Genomic DNA, 22542 nt, shown 5'->3' on the forward strand with positions numbered 1-22542 from the left:
GGATAATAATACCTACCTTGCAAATCATTATAAGGATTAAATGAGATAATGATGTGAAGCATCTAACATAGTGCTAGGCACATAGCAGGTGGTCAATATTTGGCAGTTCACAAATGGTACTTATTAGTATCTTGTTATTACTACTTAATAAATGTTAGAAGGATATCAGTAAAGGTGTTATAGATCAAATCAAACTGGATATTTATTTTAATGTACTCTATTTTTGTTTCATTAAAAAATTTTATATATCTTTTTCCCAAATTCTGATACCCTTGAGAATCCAAAGAGCTCACAGTTACTAGCACAGCCAAGCCAATTAAGAGTAGTAATAGCAATTAGGTTTCATATTTGCCAATTCTGAACTAATAGTAGTGCCTTCCTAGAGTACAGTTTTTATAAGGACTCTGTGACACAGATGAGGATTCACCAAGGCTTGGCAGGAAAGTATGCCACAGTTAATAAACAATCTCTGTCATGGGTAGGGAAGGGGAAGCATTCACACTTGGGTCAAACATTTGCAATTTTAGAACTAGAGTATGCATGTAGACTTCTAACATTAAGACAATAACTTCAGCAAAATAAATCTAGAGTCTTTGACAGCATGTTTTAGGTTACAGGTACAAATGATAAAACATATTTTGAGATTTCAGTCTACAAGCTAATTTCTGATCTCAAAAGGGGTTATCCAAAATTAGAGATCCACCTTGAAGAAAATTTACTTGCACTTTAGTTATATGTTACAACAAGGGAAACAAAGGTATTTTGAAACCAAGTGAACCAAACAGTGTTTATTCAGGCCATAATTCAAATTACTGACCTTCTAGCACTCACAAAAACTCCTTAAGAGTGCTGGGACTTGCACCCTAAGGATAAAATGAAAAATATCAATCAAGCATGTGAAAGCATAAAGCTATATTCTGTTGCTTTGTTTATATAAGTGTTGTACCAACGTTATACTCAAAATGAAGGCACCACATTAACACAGGTGGAAATTTGTCTACCCTGAAAATATATGACCTATTTGAATTTGAATCAAGTCCACAAATTCATAAATAATTATATTTAATGTAAAAGTAACTTTAACTTATTTCCTAAGTTGACTTCCATATGATTTGTGAGAAATCCAAGGTGAATGCAATAATGGCAACAGCCTTAAAGAGATTTCAAAAAAAATCCAATTATCCAGCAAAAGGAAAACAAAAAACATACGAAAAATCCCAAAGAATATCTATTAGTCCTACCCACACTCAGCTTGTCCAAGAAATAACAAAAGTAATGGCACTGAGTACACATGAAGTAAGAGTACAGTTTTATATCTAGAACATAATAGTTACTTAGCAAATATTTGTGGAATGAATGAGTCTTATTTTTAATTTAATTTGTTTTAAATGTTTATTTTTTAAACAAGGTAGGACAAATCTAAGGTTCTGAGCCTGGAATCTCATGGTATGACTCATGTATGACTTTGGAAATAAATATGTCCTCTTATGAGCATTACAAGCCTGACAATCTCAACTATCCACTCTCAACTGACAATTCAGAAGAAAAGAAAAAATTAAAATATGGTAACATCAGTGAATCAAAAAAAAAAGTTCACCAATTTCACTTACAGGTGAGCCCCCATCTACTACAAGTATTTTTATATAGGTCTACTAAGAAGATTGGAAAGTTAATAATGTTAGGTGACATTTACTGAACACTCATCATATGCACTATGTTAAGCACTTTGCATGAATCATCTCATTTAATTATCTAGCAAGCACTACTATTATCTTTGTTTTATAAGGAAGCTGAGGCTCAAGAGAGGTGGAGAGCCAGTACTGGAACCAGATATACTTATTCATTTATTCATTCATTCATTCAACAAATATTAGTCAACACCTATTGCATGTCAGGCACTGTTCTAAACACTACAGAATAGTGATGAATAAGACAGTCTCTACCTTCATTAACTTATACTCTGTGGGAGAAATAGGAAATAAATAAATATAATGTCAACTAGTTATAAGCAAAACAGAATAAGGAAATAAAAGGACATGGATTTGAGATGGGTGCTCTTTTAGCTATAACTCTGCTACATTATTTCTTAAATATCAAGTTAAAAGAGCAGATGAGAAGGGGGAGAAGAGAGAAGAATTACTGATAAAATAGATCCAGCAAAGAAGGTAGTAAAAAATTACAAAAGTAGATTTAAAAATTCTTAGAGTATAGCAGGCTGAAGACACCTAATATACAGCTTGCCCAGAAAGCAATATTATAATAATATATAAAAACTGATATTCAGAAAGATTACCTTGGAGTCATTAAATACAAAAATTATGTTCAGTGTAACATTTAAGAAATCACCAAAAATAGTCAATTTCTATATATTAAGGGGTAAGCTTCAGTGAACTGATAAATTCATTATTTGGAACAGTGCATTCTCAACACTGCAATTAATTTTTTTTTTTAAAGTTCACTGACTTGACTTATAGGTTTACCCCTTCTATTAAAATATTTTTATATAGGTCTACCAAAGAAGACTGGAAAGTTAATAAAGTTAGGTAACAGTGCTTTCCATAAAATACTTGCAAGGGAAGGGACCTAACATTTTCTGAGTACATACATTATGCTGTACTTTAAAATACCCAACCCCATTTAATCCTCACGATAGCCTTATAAAATTGGCATTATTCTCATCTCACAGATGGGTAAACAGATTTAGAAAGACTAATTTATCTCAGGTCATACTGGAAGACCTGGGGTTCTAACCCAGGCCTCTTTGACTACAAAAATTCTTACTTGATTTTAACACTAAACTATAATGCCTCATCCTAAGACTGAAGCTAGAATTATATTACACAGATCAACTCACTGTTGTTTCTAGTTTGTTAAGAAAATTATAATTTTTTATATATTATATAATGACATATTTCCAAGAAACTCAAGGAGGTTCTTTAAATGAAAATTATCATGGACCTGAAGATTTAAAAGTAGGAAAGACCGTCTATTGAAAACAAGAATACACCTCTACTCCTTCCTCAAAATCCCTCTAAAACAGTATGAAGGGATTTTTTAGAAGAGGCACATAAACCCATAAGGTCAAAATGGAAAGGAGACAATAGCTATCAACTTCTGGAAAGTGGAAAACAAACAGACAAGTAGTAACTGATCAAGCATACTCAAGGAAGTGGAAACCTAAGACAGCAAACAGAAGAAAAAACAAGACAGCTTTCAGAAAAACCTCAGAAACTCAGTAATTTGAGAACACCAGATACTTCTGAAGTGGGGATAAAAGTGGGACTAAAAAGATGTAAATTTGTTGAAAATCTGTTTAAGCAGCATTAAGATCCCCAGCTATCCTCCCTTATCCTCAAGGAAGACTTAAAACTTATTCTCTTGAGGGAGAGATTGAATCCAAGGGAATTTGATGATACCAGGCTGAGGCAGGTAGGTGCTATGCTGCAAACAGAGAGGTTAGGTAAAGTCTATATACTGAAGGATGAGACTATCTGGCCCACTCCCTCCCTTTACTCTCAAAATACTAACAGACAGGCTTACTACTGTAGGCAAAAGACTGGAAGAGTCTCCTCTGAGGAAACTGTCCAGTCCATAAAAAAGCCCTAATGAGGGGCTTCCCTGGTGGCGCAGTGGTTGAGAGTCCGCCTGCCGATGCAGGAGACACGGGTTCGTGCCCTGGTCCGGGAAGATCCCACATGCCGCGGAGCAACTAAGCCCGTGAGCCATGGCCGCTAGGCCTGCGCGTCCGGAGCCTGTGCTCCGCAACGGGAGAGGCCACAACAGTGAGAGGCCCGCATACAGCAAAAAAAAAAAAAAAAAAAAAAAAAAAAAGCCCTAATGAGAACGACAACTGGTGGAGGTAAAGGGGTAGTGGGTGTTCATCAACAAAACAGCCCAGCTAGGTCAACCTACAATGAAAGTCACCAGCCAGCATGTCCCACCCTACACACAGAGCCTTCTGTCAGCTTTTAGTGTCCGTTTCTACAACCAGCATTTAAGGAAACTGAAATGGAAGAGATCAAAATGAAAAGATAAAAGAAATTTACAGGTAAGAGAGAAAACATGAAAGAAGAAAACATCAAAAAAAATTATCATGAATATCATCAGAAAAGAGAACATAGTGACTATGAAAGAGCAGGATGCTATTTTAAAAAAAAAGAAAGAAAGAAACTTTCAGAAAACCAGAGTTATTAGAAATTTAAAATAGGATAGCAAAAATGAAAAATTCCAGAGAAGTAATGAAGGATAAAGTTAAAAGATAAAGAAAATAATACTTACAGAGCATTTACTATGTGCTAGGCTCTGTTCTACTGGTTTGTATTTATTATCTCATTTATTTACACCCCAAAACCCTATAAAATAGATATATTATTTTCCCTATTTTACAAGAGAAAAACTTAGGTCTAGATTTTAGTTTTCCCAAAGTCACATAGCTAGTAAGTTGCATAAAATGGGATTCAAATTCAGGAAGTCTAGTTCTAAAATCCAGGCTTTTAACTACTATACTACAGTAGAAAAAGCAAACAAATGGAAATTGGGGGTGAGAAAGACTGAAAAATTAAAGGATCAATCTGGGCATTCAACATCCAGAATAACAGGTGATCCAAAAAGAGAGGACAGAGAAAAATCAAAGAAATAATTCAAGAAATTTCCCAGAATGGAAGGATATGAGTGTCTAGAACAGGGACCACTGAGTGTGTCACCCAATGGATAAAATAAAGACCCACACCAAGGAAAATACCTTGAAGTTTCAGAACTCTAACTTTTTCCAAGAGAAAAAGAGGATCTGGAATTAGAATGGCATTACTGGGCTTCTCAAAAGCCCAGTAATACTGGAAGCCAACAGCCCATGAAGCAATATCTTCAAAATTCTCAAGGAAAATGACCTCTCACCTAGAATATTTACCTACCTAAACTTACATCAAGATGGTAGGAGGGTAGAATAAAGAAAATTTCAGTCTACCATGCGAGGTCTCAAAAACTTTACTTTCCATCCCACCCATATATCAAGAAGCTACTGGAGGATATGCTCCAGCAAATCAGTAAATAAACCAAGAAAAAGGAAGATTAGAATGATAGTGAAGGGAGATCTCGGACACAGAGGTATATAACAAGCCTAGGGTACCATCAGCATCCAGATCAGTGTGGCAAGTAGAGGGTTCTAATAACAAAATTGACAGAATACTGATGATTTGAACACACTGAGAGAAGAGTTTAGAAATGAATTTATGATAGCATTTAAGAATTAAAAAAGAAGATGATAACAATTATTCACTTAATCATATCCTTCCTTTCATCTATGAAACACCTAACTCTGACAACTTCATTACTCTGGCAATATAAGAACTAAGTTGCTAAAGGTAAAGTTATCCAAATACAGGTTGAAAGAATCCTTCCTATTTTAAATTTTTTCCCAAATGGAATCACAACAGTAAAATATAATGAAAGTCTTAGAAGATCTGCTAGCTGTGTCATATTAGGCAAGTCATTTGGCATCTCTGAGCCTCATACAAAAATATATACAAAAAGTGAAATAATAATACCTAACCCAAAGCTTTATGTGCAGAATTAAAGAAAGAGATGTGAACATTCCCACCATAATGCCAAGCACATAGTAAGCACTCAGTGCATGTTTGTTAAACATGTTAAATCTGAATCATACTGACTGAAAGAGATAAAAACAGCAATTGGCAGACAGACTCCCTCCACCACGTACCTTCTGTGTTGTTGTGTTTGTTGTCTGTGTTGATGGTTTGGTGAAGGTTATTTTCACAGGAGACATGTGGGGTGGTAAGGAGTTGGCAATGCTCTGCATGATGTTGCTCATCTTAGGACTGCCACTCACAGGTACAGTGATCGTCTTTGAGACTGGAACAACAGCCTTTGGAACTTCCTTTAGGACAACGGGGGAGGAGCTGGAAGAGTTTGTTCGCCTTCGTTTTCTGGGTTTTTCATCTTCATCTGAACAGCTAACACCTGTAAGGCAGTGACAATATTGCTACATTTATAGAAATATAACCTTGTATTTTATACTTTATTTTTAAATCATTGCATCATTAGTCATCCTTGACCTCTCCCTTTGCCTCATGCCCAATCAGACAGTAAGTTCTATCAATCCTCCCTCAGGGAAGCTGTCTGAATGCCTTCCCTTTTTTCTTTAACCCTATGGCCATGTCAGGCCTTCTTATCTCCTGCCTGTATTTTAGCGACAACCTCCTAAAAGGTGTACATGCTTCTAATCTCTCCACTTCCATTCTACCCTTCATCCTACTACCAGCTATAAAAATCTCACACATCTAATAAAGCCAATGCCCTGCCTCAAATCCTTTAGTAGTTTTTATCTCCCTACAAGATGAGGCACAAAAATCATTACTTTATCATTCAAGGTCCCATATCTTTCTAAGAACACAATACCCTATTCCACCCACCTTATAATCCTGGCACATTGAACTGCTCACCATTCCCCAAAGCCACCTTACCACATATTCTATCCATCTGGAGTCTCTATATACTACTGTTCTTTGGGGAACACCACATACATTCAATGACCTCTTCATCATCCAGCAATCATCATTCTGCAAACCATCTCCTCGGTGAAGCTTTCCCTTACTCCTCTAAGCAAAGCGAATTCATGTCTCCTCTGAGCTTAGAAAGCACTTTGTACATTCTCTTCTATATCGCTTACCCCATGGTAATGTTGCTGTCAGTCTGCACATCTCCTGTTATTAAGGGGTTCCCAAAGGACAACGACTAAGTCTTATTGGTTTGTTTTCCTGGTACAGTGTCTTGCACATATGAAGTTAGGTGAATGAATAATTATATCTCAAACTAATGTTGCCTGTGTGACTTCTGAGAATGAAACAATAAACTTCCTGTTACTTCAAACTATATATTGTGTGAAATGGTTTCTTCATGTTTGAGATTCACTTTCAACCTTTAAAAAAAATAATTAAAAAATATACCTCTATGGTTATTTTAAAAGATCACCTTGGCTAAATCCACAGAAATCTGATATAAACTTAATACTCTCAGATTCTTAGTTTTTTCTTAATGCACTAAAGCCTCAACTGTTTTTGTACTTTTTAAAAAAACCAAGTGAGAAACATAAAACCTTGCAATATACATAGGAAATCTCTATAAAGCAGACATTTAAAAAAGCATACAGCATGACCCATGGAATTGGTAATAAAACATAACTCCTTATACCCTCAATTTTTAAACCCTAAACAAGACTGACAATGACCTAAAATCATTTGTCTAAAACAGCTAAGTCCACCTCTAAAAGCTACAAAGAAATCAAGTTTATAACTATACTGAGAAAAATGAAAGTCAAATATTAATGATTTCCAGTTGATACCAAAAGCAAATCAATACTGACATAACAGACATTAAAAACAAAAAATGAACTGGACATCAAACTGTTTCACAGCATAGAATCAAAGGGGTTAAAAACTGCAAATAAACTTCAAAAAATTACAGTCAACTAGAAATATGAAAGGTCTCTCTAGAATGCTTCACTGAATTTAACAGTTGAATGATATGGTACATAAATAATTTTTTAAAACACTACAAAGATTACATTATAGGAGTAAACACTATAAATGACATAAGCACATTCCTTTAGTTTCTATTCACATTTCTATTCCATGAAAATCAAAACGAGTGAATCTTAAGAGTATAGCACTGTTCAAGGCAGATTCCCCACAGAAAACAAAAAAGAAGTAATTTCTCAACCCCCAGAACTGATTAAAAAGCAATATATACCTAGTCACATGTAAAGAAAGGAATTCTTTACGACCTTCAAAAACTAACCACTGCTAATAGCCAGTGGACCAATGAATTAATCAGGAAGGCAGATCTAATCAGAGCCTATGCTGCAGCTTTTAGTCAAGATGGCCCTGATAACACTGAGAGTATCACTTACTTTTGACATAAACAGTACTTCCACTTGGCAAGACAACTACATTGGAGGCAGGACTGGCAGGTCTTGGAGACTTAACCGTTGCTATGCTGCCACTTGGAACAGGGGTAGAGGTTGGGGTTGACGTGGTACTTGTGTAGGAATAGCAAACCACTACTGAAGGAACGATAAAAAAGTCTGCTGTTAACTTTCACCAAAACTGTCCATGCATACAGTAAAATTATTTTTTTTCTGCAGGCCAATTTTAACATTTTTATATAATCGGAAGTTAGATGCCAGTACTAGGTTAAAACGTATTAATAAGCTTTCCTGAAAATCATCACTTAACTAGGTTTTCCCCAAGTATTTAGTAGCTGTCTACAGGTGACACTGACAATGGAGAAGAGCACAGTTACAAAGAAACCAAGTTTAAAACTGAGAAAAATGAAAATCATTTTTCCTTCATGGCAGGAGTTGGACAAAAAGCATATACTTGTATTCTTTTTTTTTTTTTTTTTTTGCGGTACACGGGCCTCTCACTGTTGTGGCCTCTCCTGTTGCGGAGCACAGGCTGCGGATGCTCAGGCTCAGCGGCCATGGCTCACGGGCCTAGCTGCTCCATGGAATGTGGGATCTTCCCGGACCGGGGCATGAGCCCGGGTCCCCTGCATCGGCAGGCAGACTCTCAACCACTGTGCCACCAGGGAAGCCCCACTTGTATTCTTTTTTAATACTAATAGCAGTATCAATGATGGAGTGATGGATAATTTTTCCCTAACCGTAGCAATTTCCAACTTGGCTCCTGGAGAGAAACGAGGTAAGTTTCTTTTATCATAAACAATTCACTAGTCACTTGCCATCTAAGCAGTGCAATAATAACTAAGGTAATGACAACATCATATTTCAATTTCTTGAATAACAACAACAAGAAGCAGGAGTAGCTCATAGGCACTATTTACTGAGTACCATACATTATGCTAAGTACTTTCCATATATTATCACTAATTCTCACAACACCACATCCTCATTTTAAAGATGAACCCAAGGCTCACAGAAGCTAAAAAGACTTGCTGGAGGTCACAAAGCAAAGAAACAGCAAACTAGGATTCAAACATAGATTAGACTATTGAAAATTCTATATTCTTTCCAGTGAACCAGAGAGGTGGTAAATAGAAAAGACAAAAGTGGGAAGAGAAGAAAGATAGCTCTCCTGCAACAAAGAAAACAGGAACTCAATGGAGGCCAAGTTTATACACTGATAACTGTCTCTCCCTAAATATAGCTTCCTTCCATGTAAAACAGAGTCTGGCATGTATGAAAGGAATGTCTCATTCTGCTCCACAACCCATTGCTAGTCAAGATAAGACAATTCTGCAAAGTAATCTGTCAACTGCATTATTTTCAGGGTCATTTTCATGTAACACCAAACTAAGCTACCAAAGTCAACCCAAACATGCACTCTCAAATTTAATATTACTCTTGGTGACCTCAGGAGACTCCAAGGATTTTTAAAGAATGTATCAATTATTAGATTAAATAACAATAAGAAAGCCATCCCCATCAGCCATATAACCCCTAACAGATTCAGCACATTGACTGGAACAGAGAAGCAGCATATACCACTGATTCCAGAAGACAAAAACAAAGCTTTATTTTCTAAAGTATCAGTTCAGCATCTTTCTTCAGCAGATAAATGACTTCTATCATCTTATTAATTTTCCATGTCACCTGTTAAGGCCTTTTATCCACTTCTAACAAGACACGCTCATATCAAAAATTCATTCCAAGGAGGCTTTTTGCAATTTTGTGATTAATATAATTCACACTTTGAACGAAAGGGATATTTAATTTTGGTTGAGACTAAAAACTTGGCAGTTTTTTGTTTCAGAACAGGAGTTGCTCATTATGTTTCACAACTTTTAAACACTGGACAAAAACAGATGAAAAATAACACAACTTTTCTTGAAGAATCTGAGAAAAGTCATTTCTACACACAGAACTATTTCTCTACTCACCTTCCTTGCTTCCTGTTTCTGCAGGCACTGGAAGAGATGCATTGTGCTGGATAGCTGCATTGGCAACAGCATTAGCTGTTACAGTGAAGGCAGTTTGGGGAACCAGCCGAGGCATCAGGGGTACCAATCGACGACCTTCAATGGACCATTCTGAAGAGCTATTAGGTCCAGACATACTAAACAAAAAAGAAAACACTGCTACAAGAGTTCTCAATTGCTAAAAATGAAGCAAATATATACACTAAAATATAACTTTTTAAATTATAAAAAGTACCCTGAGTGAACAGGAGAGGCTTTATTTTAAGCAAGCAAGATCAAAATTATGAATAATAATCAGAATTCAAGGAATTTCACACACACTTAGATTTTTACACATTTTATTCCATAATCTGAATCTTATAATGAACATAATTGAAACTATGAAAAACTGTCCCATGCCTTTTAAATAAATATCAACATTATTTTCATTAATTTAAATCTGGTATTGCTAATGAAAACTAGTATTTCTACTAACTTTTAGAACTTAATGTTATGATTAAGCTAAAAAGGTAAAAAGTACTCATTATTTCAAAAATCAGATTTTCCTGAATAATTAAGGATGGAATTCATTGAACTTTTGCAAAGTTATCCTAACTGCCTGCATGGCCAGAGGTTCTAAGGCTTTCAAACAAGGGAAACTGAGGCAGTAAACGAGGGAGACTAGGTACTGGGGGATAGAAGGGAGCTGTATATATCACTGCATGTGTCACTGACAATGTGTTATATTATTATCCTTCCTGTTAAAAAAAGTACACTAGATGTGAGGACACTGCAAGAAACCTGCCACTACTTTAATTTTACTTATTTATACCATTCTTCACTCTAAGGAATGTTTGAGGCAATTGAACTCTACCCCTAACAGACATTATTATCAGTTTTACTCAATTTCTTGAGCAAATTTTATCCTAGGAATCCAAACAGAGGTTGAAATATGAAGACAGTTGTTCACTTCCCTTGGCTTGGCTCCACAAAAGGTAGTGGTATCATTTTTCCTGACTAATGATTAGTGTTGAGGTTTAAAATTCACCCAGAATCAATCAATCAACCTCTTCACTAAGTCAGAAATATTTCTGAACCTTTTTCAAAACCAAATATTCTACAACCCAACCTAGAGTTTAAGAATTCTGTAGGTCTACTGATTCTTCAAATTTAGATAGAGTACACAAAAGCCCTTGTTAGTGGATAGTGGAATAATGATGATGATAGTAATGATGATAATTAACATCAATTAGCACTTAGTATATGTGAGGCATTGTTCTAAACATTTTACATGTATTAACTCATACAATTATTTCAATCTTATGAAATTGGTAATATTATTATCTCCATTTTTAAGATGGGAAAACTGAATTACCAAGAGGTTAAATAACTTGCTTATGGTCACACAGCTACTAAATGTCTCCTTCAACAAGCATACATCATGCTACTGAAATTAACTGCCACATCACAAGTGAAAGGTATAAAAATTTTCAAATGTGTTTTGTCTAACTTTTGCCTTTGATTTATACTAAGTGGGCACTGCTGTCTAATCACTAGCAACTTTCACTGAATGGAACAAATAAATTACTTTACAACTTGAGAAGAACTTACACTCAGTCAAGAAAGGAATTTCTAGGAGTTGATGAATTCAATTGAGTTACAGTGGGAAATCTGCAAATTCCTTCATGGTATAACATAGTCCTACCTAAGACATGGGAAAGAGGGATTCTTAAGACCCCAATAACCCTCACAAATTTGTTATCACATAATCTCCAAGTTGATGCTAGTTCTGAAACAGAAAATTCGTACAAACAAGAAAGAGACAGAAATAGACCTACTGCTAATTGTCAAAGGAAAAAATTCTAAAAGCTATTCAGCATTTTCTTGGCTTACTCCTATTTTGCTATCATTTTATTAGAATATCACTAATAACTTTGCTTGGTGAGAGTTTACCATACAAATAAAGTGATGTCTACACTTACCTGGTACATTGTTAAATGGTGGCAGAAATTATGGAAGATTAATAATTTAAAATACATGAATATATATGCTATTGAAAAGCCAGAATTTGCAGTGCAAAAGATACAACTGCAACTTTTAGAAAGATCTATAAATCTTCCAAATTTCTACTCACGCAAACATGATCAAACTTTTTTTAAGTGAATGAAAAATTAAACATTATGTTAGAATTAGATCAAAATTCCTATTTTGCGTACCAATGAGGGTATAAAAAATATGCATTAGTTGCACAAATCATCTAGATAGAATTTTACAGGTTCTGTAAACATCTTACTCCAGGGTTTTCCTGAGATTCCTAAGTTTTGAAGAACTCCTCTCTATTTATACTAAATACAGCAAGGGAGGGCGGAAACCTGGCTCCAGCCCCTTTTCTGAGAAGTCTAAGATACTAGGGGAACTACCTTGGCCCTCTCATCCTTTGGTATGCAGCGCACCAGCACGAAATCCTCATCCTCACATAGAAACTCAAACAGTATCCCATGAATGTCTGGCTGATGGAGAAGGAGTTAAGAGAACAGTAATTCTGGATAGCCACTTTATTTAGATACAATGCTGGCAAGAGTGGCCCAATTAAAAACTGTGAAGCCCCTTGACATTCCAGGTTTTAATACTATAATATTCTGACATGTTTCAAAACTGCATTAGAGTATCAAACTTAATAAATGGTCTCCTGCCAAATAATAAACACGTGTTATGGTTCAAGCAAGGCTTTTCTTTGATCCCAGACACTCCACTCCTTTTGTTTCCATCTCCTTTGTGCTCAATCTTCTTGGCTTTCTCTTTACCTTTCAACCACATTCCTTCTGGCCTAAGCTGCTGTTTTGAGTGGGGGAAGGAAGGGAGAGGAGAAAGGGAATGCAGTCAGTTCAGATGCATTCCTCCTTGGCTCAAGTTACTTTTTTCAGGCTCAGAGTTTGAAGACCTCCTATAGATAATCTTTAGAACTAGGTTCTGTTACTACTTCTGAGGGAAAGAGGGCAGAGGAGACGGACAGAATGAGGCATCTTTGTCTTCCTCACCATTCCCCACTCATTGACCCTTGGGCTCAACAAGTAAATACGACGTCTGGTCAAACTAAAACCACAATATAAAATATTAAAACAGGAGTATGGAAAGACCTAAGTAGCTTAAAATTATATACTGAAGTAAATGGTTTTCAAAAAATTAAATTTATGTATTAAAGAAATCAGAAAGGAGAGAAAAAAAGAGGAAACAGGTAGATAGAAGCCAACTCTCAATTATCCATGCTAACAGAGAGAGGAGGGAAAGGGAGAGGTCAAACAGATCAAAGAAACTGACATATTATCCAAAAATACTTTGGCAAATACTTGTAAATTCTTCCATCAAACCTCTCCCAGGACAACTAACAAGTAGTAAAATGAGTAATTAAAATTTTCACCTCCTCTCCCTTCCCACCCTCTGACTAGAGGTACTTTCAAGCAGCAAAATAGCTAAAGGGTGGGCAGTATTAGGAAGGGGAGGAGGGGAAGAGAAGTAAAAGCAAGGGCACGGTTAATTCATAAATGGAATATGTGCCCCTGAATAATTGAGAGCTTCAATTTTGAAATAAATACAGAAAGTGCCTGAAATAATAATAACCTATTTGCATACCTGTAACTTGGTCTTTCACCCAAATATAAGGATAAATTCATTCTTTAAAGGGGAAAAAAGGAAAAGGAGACTAAATAAATGTTATCTTTAAGTATGAAACTGATGCATCAACTTACAACTAATTGCCCCACAATATTGTTCCAATGCTTTTAAGGTACTAATTTTGTCTCTAAATGCCTCTGAATGCAAACTATTATTTACTACTTTATTACCTAGCACATAAGTTTCCTATTACAAGTTCTCAAATTAGAATCTAGGCTCAGTTACTACTTTTAGAGTATACAAATTTAAAAGTTTAGAGCAATTTAAAGAAGGAACACAATATGTGAATGTTTTAGCCATGTTGGCCTAACAAGTAAATACTTAATGATGCTAAAGGAAAATTTTCAAATTTCTACAGTGCATACATACCAACCACTGAAAAATCTCCAAATTCAAACAGCTTAACTTTCAAACTATACAGTTAAAAAGGTAAGCACCTCATTTTATCAGTCAAGTAAAAGCAGTAACATTAAAGCACCACATGAAGCTAATGGATCTTCAGGGTCAATACAATACTGCCAATTGGGTTAAAAGCACTATTTATTACATTATGAAAATGTACTGAATTTTTTCCTTTAGTTTTATTTCACATTAAAACATAAAAATAAAAAACAGATGAATATTCTATAACATACCTTATTTTATAAAATGTTCCTACCATCTTGCATTAACATTTAAAGGATAATTTCTGTTCTTTTCTGTTTTTCAGGAGGCAGTGTCTCCATACATACTCTGTTAATGCTCAGTCTGTCTTCCACCACCCTCCACCCCATCTACCAAATAGTTATAATGATTGGAAAACAGTTTGATAAGAATCCTTTACAATTTTATTTTGTTGGCTTTTCAAAGTAAATTAAGGTATACTGTAGTCATATTTCTTAAAAGCAGAACATATATTTTACAATATTTTTGCTGAATCTCAAAATACATGAAATATTAGTCAGTTATCAAAAAATTTATAATGCCTATTTATAAAGCAATATACATATCAATACTATTACAAAGTAACTCTAAGGGGCTGTCAAATTTGGGGAGCACACTACTTTCTATTGAACTTTGCTTCAAGTAAAGGAATCATCTGCTAAACTGTGGAGGCCTTTAGTTATACAGAGATTACATTGCAACAGGATTTGACCTGAGTACTTAAAGCTTGCCTAACCAAATGCAAAAACATAACCAATTGAATAAATAGTTAACACAGCTATGGTCAGGATCCCTGAGTACAGAGATATTACTATCAAGATAAAAGACTCAGGAATCTGCTATACAATAGGAAGACTTTCAAAACTAGGTATACTACGTCATGAAAAATCAGGGGTGGTATGACTAATGGCTTACTTATGTGCAATTGTTGTTAACCGTTCATCGTTTACTGCTCTCCGAACTTCAGCACGGTGGCGCTCTGTTGAGATGCTATGAAAAAAAATAGCCATTATAGAACTCTGCCAAGCAGGCAGCTCTTTTCTATACTTTTATTTATGTTTAAGTCAACATTTTGCTTGGGGGGGGGCAAAATTGATTTGTAAAAAGATATAGACAGGGGCCTAATATATATCTTCAAATGCTTTAATTAAAGTCATAGAAAAGGATTCAGACTGATTCTGTGTAACTGCAGAGAGAATTAGTTACAAATTAGAAATTACAGGAAGACAAATTCAGCTTGATATCAAGTCATTACGTCCAAAACTCAGAAATATCAGACCATGTTCAAGATTAGCAGAGGTTCCTGTTATCTAAACGTAAACAGCCACTGAATGACCCCTAATCATGGTTACTGAGAAGAGGATTTTGGCACTTGGAAGAAAGTCTTCTAAAGTCCTTTCTAAAGCTTAAGAGTCTATAATTTTACGTTTAGTGAATATAATAAAGAAATGAAAGTGGCAAGATAATGTTTCCTGTAGCTACATGCTATGAAACTTGACACCAGGATACTACTCTTTTATTACCCAACACTTGAGCTGTATGTCTTCTACATTGTATCATGTTACCACTATAGTAAAAATGTACTTATGTTGATCCTGATTAAATACATGTAAAGTTAAATCTAAACAAATGAAAAAAGGCTATACCCATTACATTCATAAATACTCAGTAAAATGAATAGCACTCTTAAAACTGTAATCTTTATTGCTAAATTAAATCTATACCACGGACTAAAATATTTAAGGGGCTCGAAAGCAGAATTTATAAGACAATATAAACAACAAACAAACAGAAAATATAAATTGTTAAGTATGGAGACAATAAGACTAAGGATTTGGCTTAATAACATTCCTATTTTAATGTTAATTAAATGCAGGAAAAAAAAAACCTCTTTCCTATTTTCACTTAAAAAAAGAATAGGACAAAATGGTCTTAAATGTAGAAAGGAAACTTCAGTTAAAACAGAACTTAATTTTCTGAGAAAGTTCAAGATGTTAAGAATGGATCAAGGCAAAGTATCAAAGAATCCCTTTCACCAGAATTTTTTTAATGAATTTTTTTAACTCTAGTGGGAAGCTGAAAGGATAAACTATCCCTAAGACTATGACTATATAATCACCACCCATTTCTATATTAAGACAACAACTTCCTAGTGTGTCCTTCTACCCCCTAACAAATGCCACTGGGCCACTCTAGATCTTCCTATCCAGTCGCTGCCAGCTCTTCTTTCCTTCACCCAGGTCAAAAATACCTCCCTTTTCCAAGCGGCCCAAACCTAAGATAACCTGCCTTAAACCTTTTCTGATTAGATTACAGAATAAATGGTAAATTACATAATTTTCCATAACAAAGCACACAACTGGAATGGTATCTCTAAACACCAACTTGAACACCTCTGTCTTCAGCTTAAGAGTGAAAAGTATTGAAACACCTCAAAATGAAATTTCTAGACTCATCTCTCACAAACTTTTATGATAATTTACCTAAGAACTTTTGAGAGTTCTCCAAGAAGATCTTTCTTTTCCTTGGTGAGATCTCCCTGTGCCCGAAGTGCACTGATAACTCCAGCATATGCCTCCAATTCTAGAAGAAGAAAATTATTTTATCAAGATAGGCCATCAATATTTAAGTACTATGGCTACATAGAGTGAAACTTCAGGGCAGGAAACCTAAAAATCAATATGCAAATATTTCATTAATGTCCTCTCAAAAATTTTATTTAAAACCATAGGTTAAAATGTGGCTTTTATAATCTTATTTTCTTTTTTACTGCCTCACAGAAGTCATGTATATAAAAAGTTTAGGTAGAAAAATCTAATGGTAAATATTTCGTCTTAAGCATCATCCTGAAGAACATTCAACTCAGATGTTACCAACACCTGGGAACAGGTTCCAAGTGATATAATAAGGCTGATAAGAGAAGTTTTTAGCATTATTGATAGGTACCTTTACTGGCCAAACTTTGAAATAATTCCTTAGGCTTGCCTAAGAATTTGACTTATATTCTATCTGTGAATATTGTGCAAGTGAAAAACTACTGGATCAAGAGTCAAATGACCAGATTCTGGCTCCAGCACTGACACTAATTGTGAGACCTTGGACAAGTCCTTTCTCATCTCTGATCCTCAGTTTCTTTATCTAGAAGACACTTTGAAGGTACCTTCCATTTCTATGATCCTCTGCATCTATAAAAACCACCAGTAGGGGCTTCCCTGGCGGCACAGTGGTTAAGAATCTGCCTGCCAATGCAGGGGACACTGGTTCGAGCCCTGGTCTGGGAGGATCCCACATGCTGCGGAGCAACTAAGCCCGTGCGCCACAGCTACTGAGCCCACGAGCCACAACTACTGAAGCCCACGTGCCTAGAGCCTGTGCTCTGCAACGAGAGAAGCCACCACAATGAGAAGCCCGCGCACCGCAACGAAGAGTAGCCCCCGCTCGCCGCAACTAGACAGCCCGCGCGCAGCAACAAAGACGCAGCTCAACCAAAAATAAATAAATTAATTTTTTTTAAAAAAGCCACCAGTAAAATGACTAAGGCAGATTAGCACACATGAATTGCTCTTACAGCAATCAGGACATAATACACTGAACTCTAATGCCAGACAGTTTCATTTCACTAACTTTCCACAGCAACAACTGTTATTTAATGAAACTGTCAGTCCCTAGTAGTGGTTAAAATATAAAACCAAAAAGCCCTCAATGGCTCCCAGTGAACCATGCCTGCCTCTCAGTGTACTTCCTCGTGTACTACCTTCCAATAGTCCCTCCCACATTGACTCTGGGCTTGGCATGTGACTTGCTTTGGCCAATGGAACAGCAGCATACATGATGCAAATAGCAGCCTTGGACACAGGAACTTGCTCTCTTGGAAGCTTGAGATCACCAAGCTATGAAGAAGCCTAGGATGAAAGGTCACATGGAGAGAGAGGCCCAGCCACCTCAGCTGAGCCCAATTAACCAGCTAAGCTACCAGCTGAATAGAGCCACATGAGAGAGCTCAGGCAAGATAAGTAACCCATAGAATCATGAGAAATAATAAAATATTTGTTTCAAACCATTAACACTATGAGACAAGTATACCTGAGCAAAACAAAATGATGGGAAATAAGTGTCCAGACTACAATTATCTTCTTAATCAATTCAAGTTGCTACCAGCATTTGCCAATGCCTAACATACAACAGATACTGAATATTAGCCAAATAATTAAGGCATGCATACCTGCATCCAAGGTACTACACCAACAATAAAACAGTAGCCTCATTCAGTTCATATTATTCACAGTTCTATCAAAAGAAAAGACTTTATATAGAAGAGTGAGCTGACCATATTAAATAGAAATGTCTGGTCCAACTGAATTATCCCATGGGTAAACATCCTGCATGTTCAGTCTAGGCTGGATATTATGTAGATGTTTCATGTGGTCTCTCTGGAAGGACAAACTCTGCTTCCCTGGAGTAGTGAAGGAAATACTTTGTTCCACAAAACATATATTTCAGCTTTTATCAAGACCTAAAGTAGAGTTCAGAAAGACACTGGAGATAACTAAGAAACCACCATATCTAAATGTTTATGCCCCATTTATGGAATTTTTTATTCAATAAATCAGTATTGAGTCCTATTATATATACCAGATAGTATGCTAAATCCTGCCCTTAAGAAGTTAACTCTAGAATAAAGCTACAGTGAAACAAGTCATCAGACAATTCTGATACAGTTTACAATACAGTGGTAAAGGCACAGAAGAAAAACACATCATCTAGTCTGGAAGCATAAGCTTTAATCAGAAAGAGAACTGTGCTCTAGGCAGGCAGGGGGGGAAATGCAAATATGCAAAAGGAACAGAGAGAGTAAAAGAGCACATAATGTTTCACAGAGACATTAAACTTCCAGTAATAGTCAGTGACTATTTTGAGAGTTTTATACTAGGGTAAGTAAAAATATGTCCATACTTGGTTAGTCGCTAATTCAAACCCAACTACTAATTGAACACTACTACTACAAGGTACCATGGAGAATCTTTATATGAACAAAACAAAGTCCTTATCCTCAAGGTGATTAAAATCCAACAAGGATAAAAATGGAAAAACTGTTTGGGGCCAGACTAAGAAAAGCCACCATTTCCAGTCTAAAAAGTTTTTGATAGAACTCAGTGATTGATTAAATGTGGAAGGAATGGCAGAAGAAAAAGAATCAGGTATTTCAGTTTCCAAGATATTTAGTAGAATGGCAATACCATAAAAAAAAAATGAAGAGGTCAGAGAGAGGAAGTGGTTTGAGGAAAAACTTCACTTTTGGCCTGTGGAATTTATGGTGATCAAAATTTCACTATTTCACAATATTTCAAAAAAAATGAAATTAACTAAAGAAAGACAAAGATTCTTGACATCTCAAGTCTCATTCCAAGTCCAACTAAAAAGTCATGCACAAAAGTTAAGAGGTGGCAGGGCTTCCCTGGTGGCACAGTGGTTGAGAGTCCGCCTGCCGATGCAGGGGACGCGGGTTCGTGCCCAGGTCCGGGAAGATCCCACATGCCGCGGAGCAGCTAGGCCCGTGAGCCATGGCCGCTGAGCCTGCGCATCTGGAGCCTGTGCTCCACAACGGGAGAGGCCACAACAGTGAGAGGCCCGCGTACCGCCAAAAAAAAAAAAAAAAAAAAAAAGTAAAAGGTGGCAACCTCACACAAAACTGTAACTCAGAACACAGTTCTCATAGCTACACAATCCAAGGCATACCTCCCCCCTTCATTCAATGAGAAACTCACTCATTGTAAAGAAATTTTACTAGCTTCCCAACCTCATTCACATTTGTGGATTTCATTTGATGAGAATCCTAAGATTCTGACAAATATCAAACTCAGTTGAATTTCTGGTATTATTTTTGGTACCATTCTATTACAGTGTTAACTCTAATGATGCGTAAGTATAACGAAATAACACATGAAAAAACACAGAAAACAAAAGATTTGCCAAACTATTTTTATAAAGCCCTCAACCCGTTCCATTTAAACAAACCAGCCATTCAATTATACTATAGTTCATAAAGCCTCATGTAAGAGTTATAGTTCGGGAATGGTCATAAAAAAATAGGGCAGGGGAGAGGCAGGATAGAAGGAAGGAAGCATTTATCTATCACTGGTATGTTCAGTGTGTCATAAAGAAATTCTCTATCCCAATTTCTCTATATTTAAGTAAAATGTAATGTTTAGCATCTGATGTTAAAATAATTTATAACATTTTTAAAATAATGATTTTAAAGCTAATGCTTAAAATATTTTAAGCTAATTTTTAAATACAGTACCTTCTCTAAACTTTGGACCTAGAGCTAGTGTTTGAAAGCAATTCAAAGGTTTCACTGTTATGATAATGAGCCAACGGGTGGGGAGGAAGTCTTTCTGCAAATCACTCTCAAGGCTCACCTCCCAAAAGAAGGGTCATTGAAGATGACATTACCCTCTAGGAAGGCTGTTTTCTTTTGTATAGAAGTAGCTCTTCAGCAATATTACCCACATAACTCTGACTAAAATTAAGGATAAATTTAGACTTAAAGGTTACAATTTTTATATTCAAACATAATCTCTTGATTCAAGGTCCCAAAAGCCCAGAAACTCTAATGCAATCAACTTCAATTGTGATCTGCAATTATTTCAGCTATGAAATAAATAAAAATCCAACTTTATAACTGGTAGCTAGCAAGTCAGAGCAACTGCATATAAGTGTGTAGAAAATCACCCTCGAATTAGTAATAAAAGTTTGGCTATAAGGTTAAAAAGAAAAAGGAATAATTGACCCCAAAAAACCCAAAACAAAACAAAAAACCTCTCTAGAGGTGCTAAAATACAATGCTAAGAAGCAGTTTAAAATATAGAAATCCTCATAGTGGCCTAAGGGGAAATAAAAAGGGCAAAGGTTATTAGCAGGCAGGGCCAGATTAGCTATGATTCAGATTTATGCATAGGAATTCCCAACAAAGATTTCCTTTGAAGAAAAGATTCACTTGCAAATAAATAAATGTCTGAAAGCAACTGCTTTAAAACGCTATATACTCAGATGTCAAGCACGGTGATAGGCCCTTTTTATATACACTTAATCCACATAAACTTATGAGGCAGATATTATTGTCCTTCATTTACAAAAGTGTCAATAGATTTAGGGAGATTAAACAACTTGTCCTTGGATCATGCTGGTCATTAGTAACAGGACCAAGACCCCAGGTCTACCTGAATTCAAGGTCCACACTTTCCCCTTCAAAGTCATAGATATCTAAATAATTCCTATCCACTGCCAAAACATCTAATGTTCTTTTTCAAATTATTTTTTCATTTACTGAGTCCCTACTATGTGCTGGCCTGAGACTATAGTGGTAAATAAGACAAAAAAGTTCCTTCTTGGACCTTACAGTCTAAGGCTGCATTTCTCAACCAAGGATACTCATGTAAACCACAGAATACAGAAAATGATTTGAGAAACTCTTTTTTTCTCAATTTTCCCAAGGATAATACATAACATACCATTCTAGATGCATGAAGAAAAGTTAGTTCATTACATACAATGGATAACTTATTAGGGCTTAATTCTCTCCCTAAATGCTAGTTGAGAAAGGCTGCTTTAAAGGAAAAGAAGCACTAAATAATTCATTACAGGTGTAAATGGTGTTTTATTACTGAAAGTAAAATATAATTTGGAAAAGTCAGCATGGCTTACATTAACTTAGAATTCAGAAACAGTATGTAATTCACACATACATTCATGAAGGCTAAAAGTATGTTAACATGAGACTGGAATCCTATTCCTTGAGTTGAAATTCTGACCCCATGACTTACTATCAGCATTACTTCAGGTTCTAAGCTTCAGGTCTGTCATCTGTAAAATGGGGACAAAAGAAGAAACATACCTATCTTTTTGGTTTGAATGAGGATTAAATGAGATGCTGAATGTAAAGGACTCAGAATAGCCCAGTAGCCCTGAAGAACTTTTAGCTGCTATCATTATTAATATGATTCATGCATCTACTATGTACAAAGCACTATACAAAGCACTAGGGAAATAACAGAGTAAGACAAGAACTATACCTCTAAAGAATTTCTAACCATCATGAAATATGATATCCATGCAAATAGCCATGACCCAAACAGAAAGGGAAAAGGATCATAGGGAGGCATGAAACATCAAAAATGAAAATCATACCCAATTTTCGAAGAATCCTTTTGCATTCATCCCTGCTGAGATCCAAAAGTGTTGGCCACACAACAGGCATTGCTGCTTCTTTTTGGTAGCCCCAAAGAGCTTGTCTTCCCTACAAAAACAAAAACCAAAAATTCAAATTACGAAAGTACATTCAAAAGCCCACTCACGTGGAGATCCACACGCTAAGAAGCACAACCAGTAAGAATATCTCACAATCCTATTTCACCTCCATGCTTTCCAACTTCTGACAAATGAAGAATTTAACCATGTGCGAGCTTACTATTCCAGCCTATCATAGTGGAAAGAGCGTAGGCGTTGGACACATAT

The 22542-nt window shown here is 35.8% G+C and overlaps 1 protein-coding gene across 17 annotated transcripts in view; it reads right to left on the minus strand.

Annotated features, from left to right (window-relative positions):
• EMSY (EMSY transcriptional repressor, BRCA2 interacting) overlaps positions 1-22542 on the minus strand; it is an 81575-nt gene that overhangs the window by 57346 nt on the left and 1687 nt on the right. For 9 of the 17 annotated variants that reach the window (XM_059067794.2, XM_067038465.1, XM_067038463.1 and 6 more), the window contains exons 2-8: positions 22216-22324; positions 16512-16611; positions 14944-15018; positions 13564-13605; positions 9916-10091; positions 7925-8077; positions 5717-5976 (exon numbers count right to left, since the gene is read on the minus strand). In XM_059067794.2, coding sequence (XP_058923777.1) covers positions 5717-5976; positions 7925-8077; positions 9916-10091; positions 13564-13605; positions 14944-15018; positions 16512-16611; positions 22216-22285 — 876 coding nt within the window. In that variant the 5' untranslated portion in view covers positions 22286-22324. The remainder of the gene's footprint in view (positions 1-5716; positions 5977-7924; positions 8078-9915; positions 10092-13563; positions 13606-14943; positions 15019-16511; positions 16612-22215; positions 22325-22542) is intronic. The other 8 variants (XM_067038470.1, XM_059067806.2, XM_067038467.1 and 5 more) reach the window with 3 other exon arrangements.

This window comes from Kogia breviceps, chromosome 7 (assembly GCF_026419965.1).
Source record: "Kogia breviceps isolate mKogBre1 chromosome 7, mKogBre1 haplotype 1, whole genome shotgun sequence".
In the NCBI taxonomy this organism is placed as follows: domain Eukaryota; kingdom Metazoa; phylum Chordata; class Mammalia; order Artiodactyla; family Physeteridae; genus Kogia; species Kogia breviceps.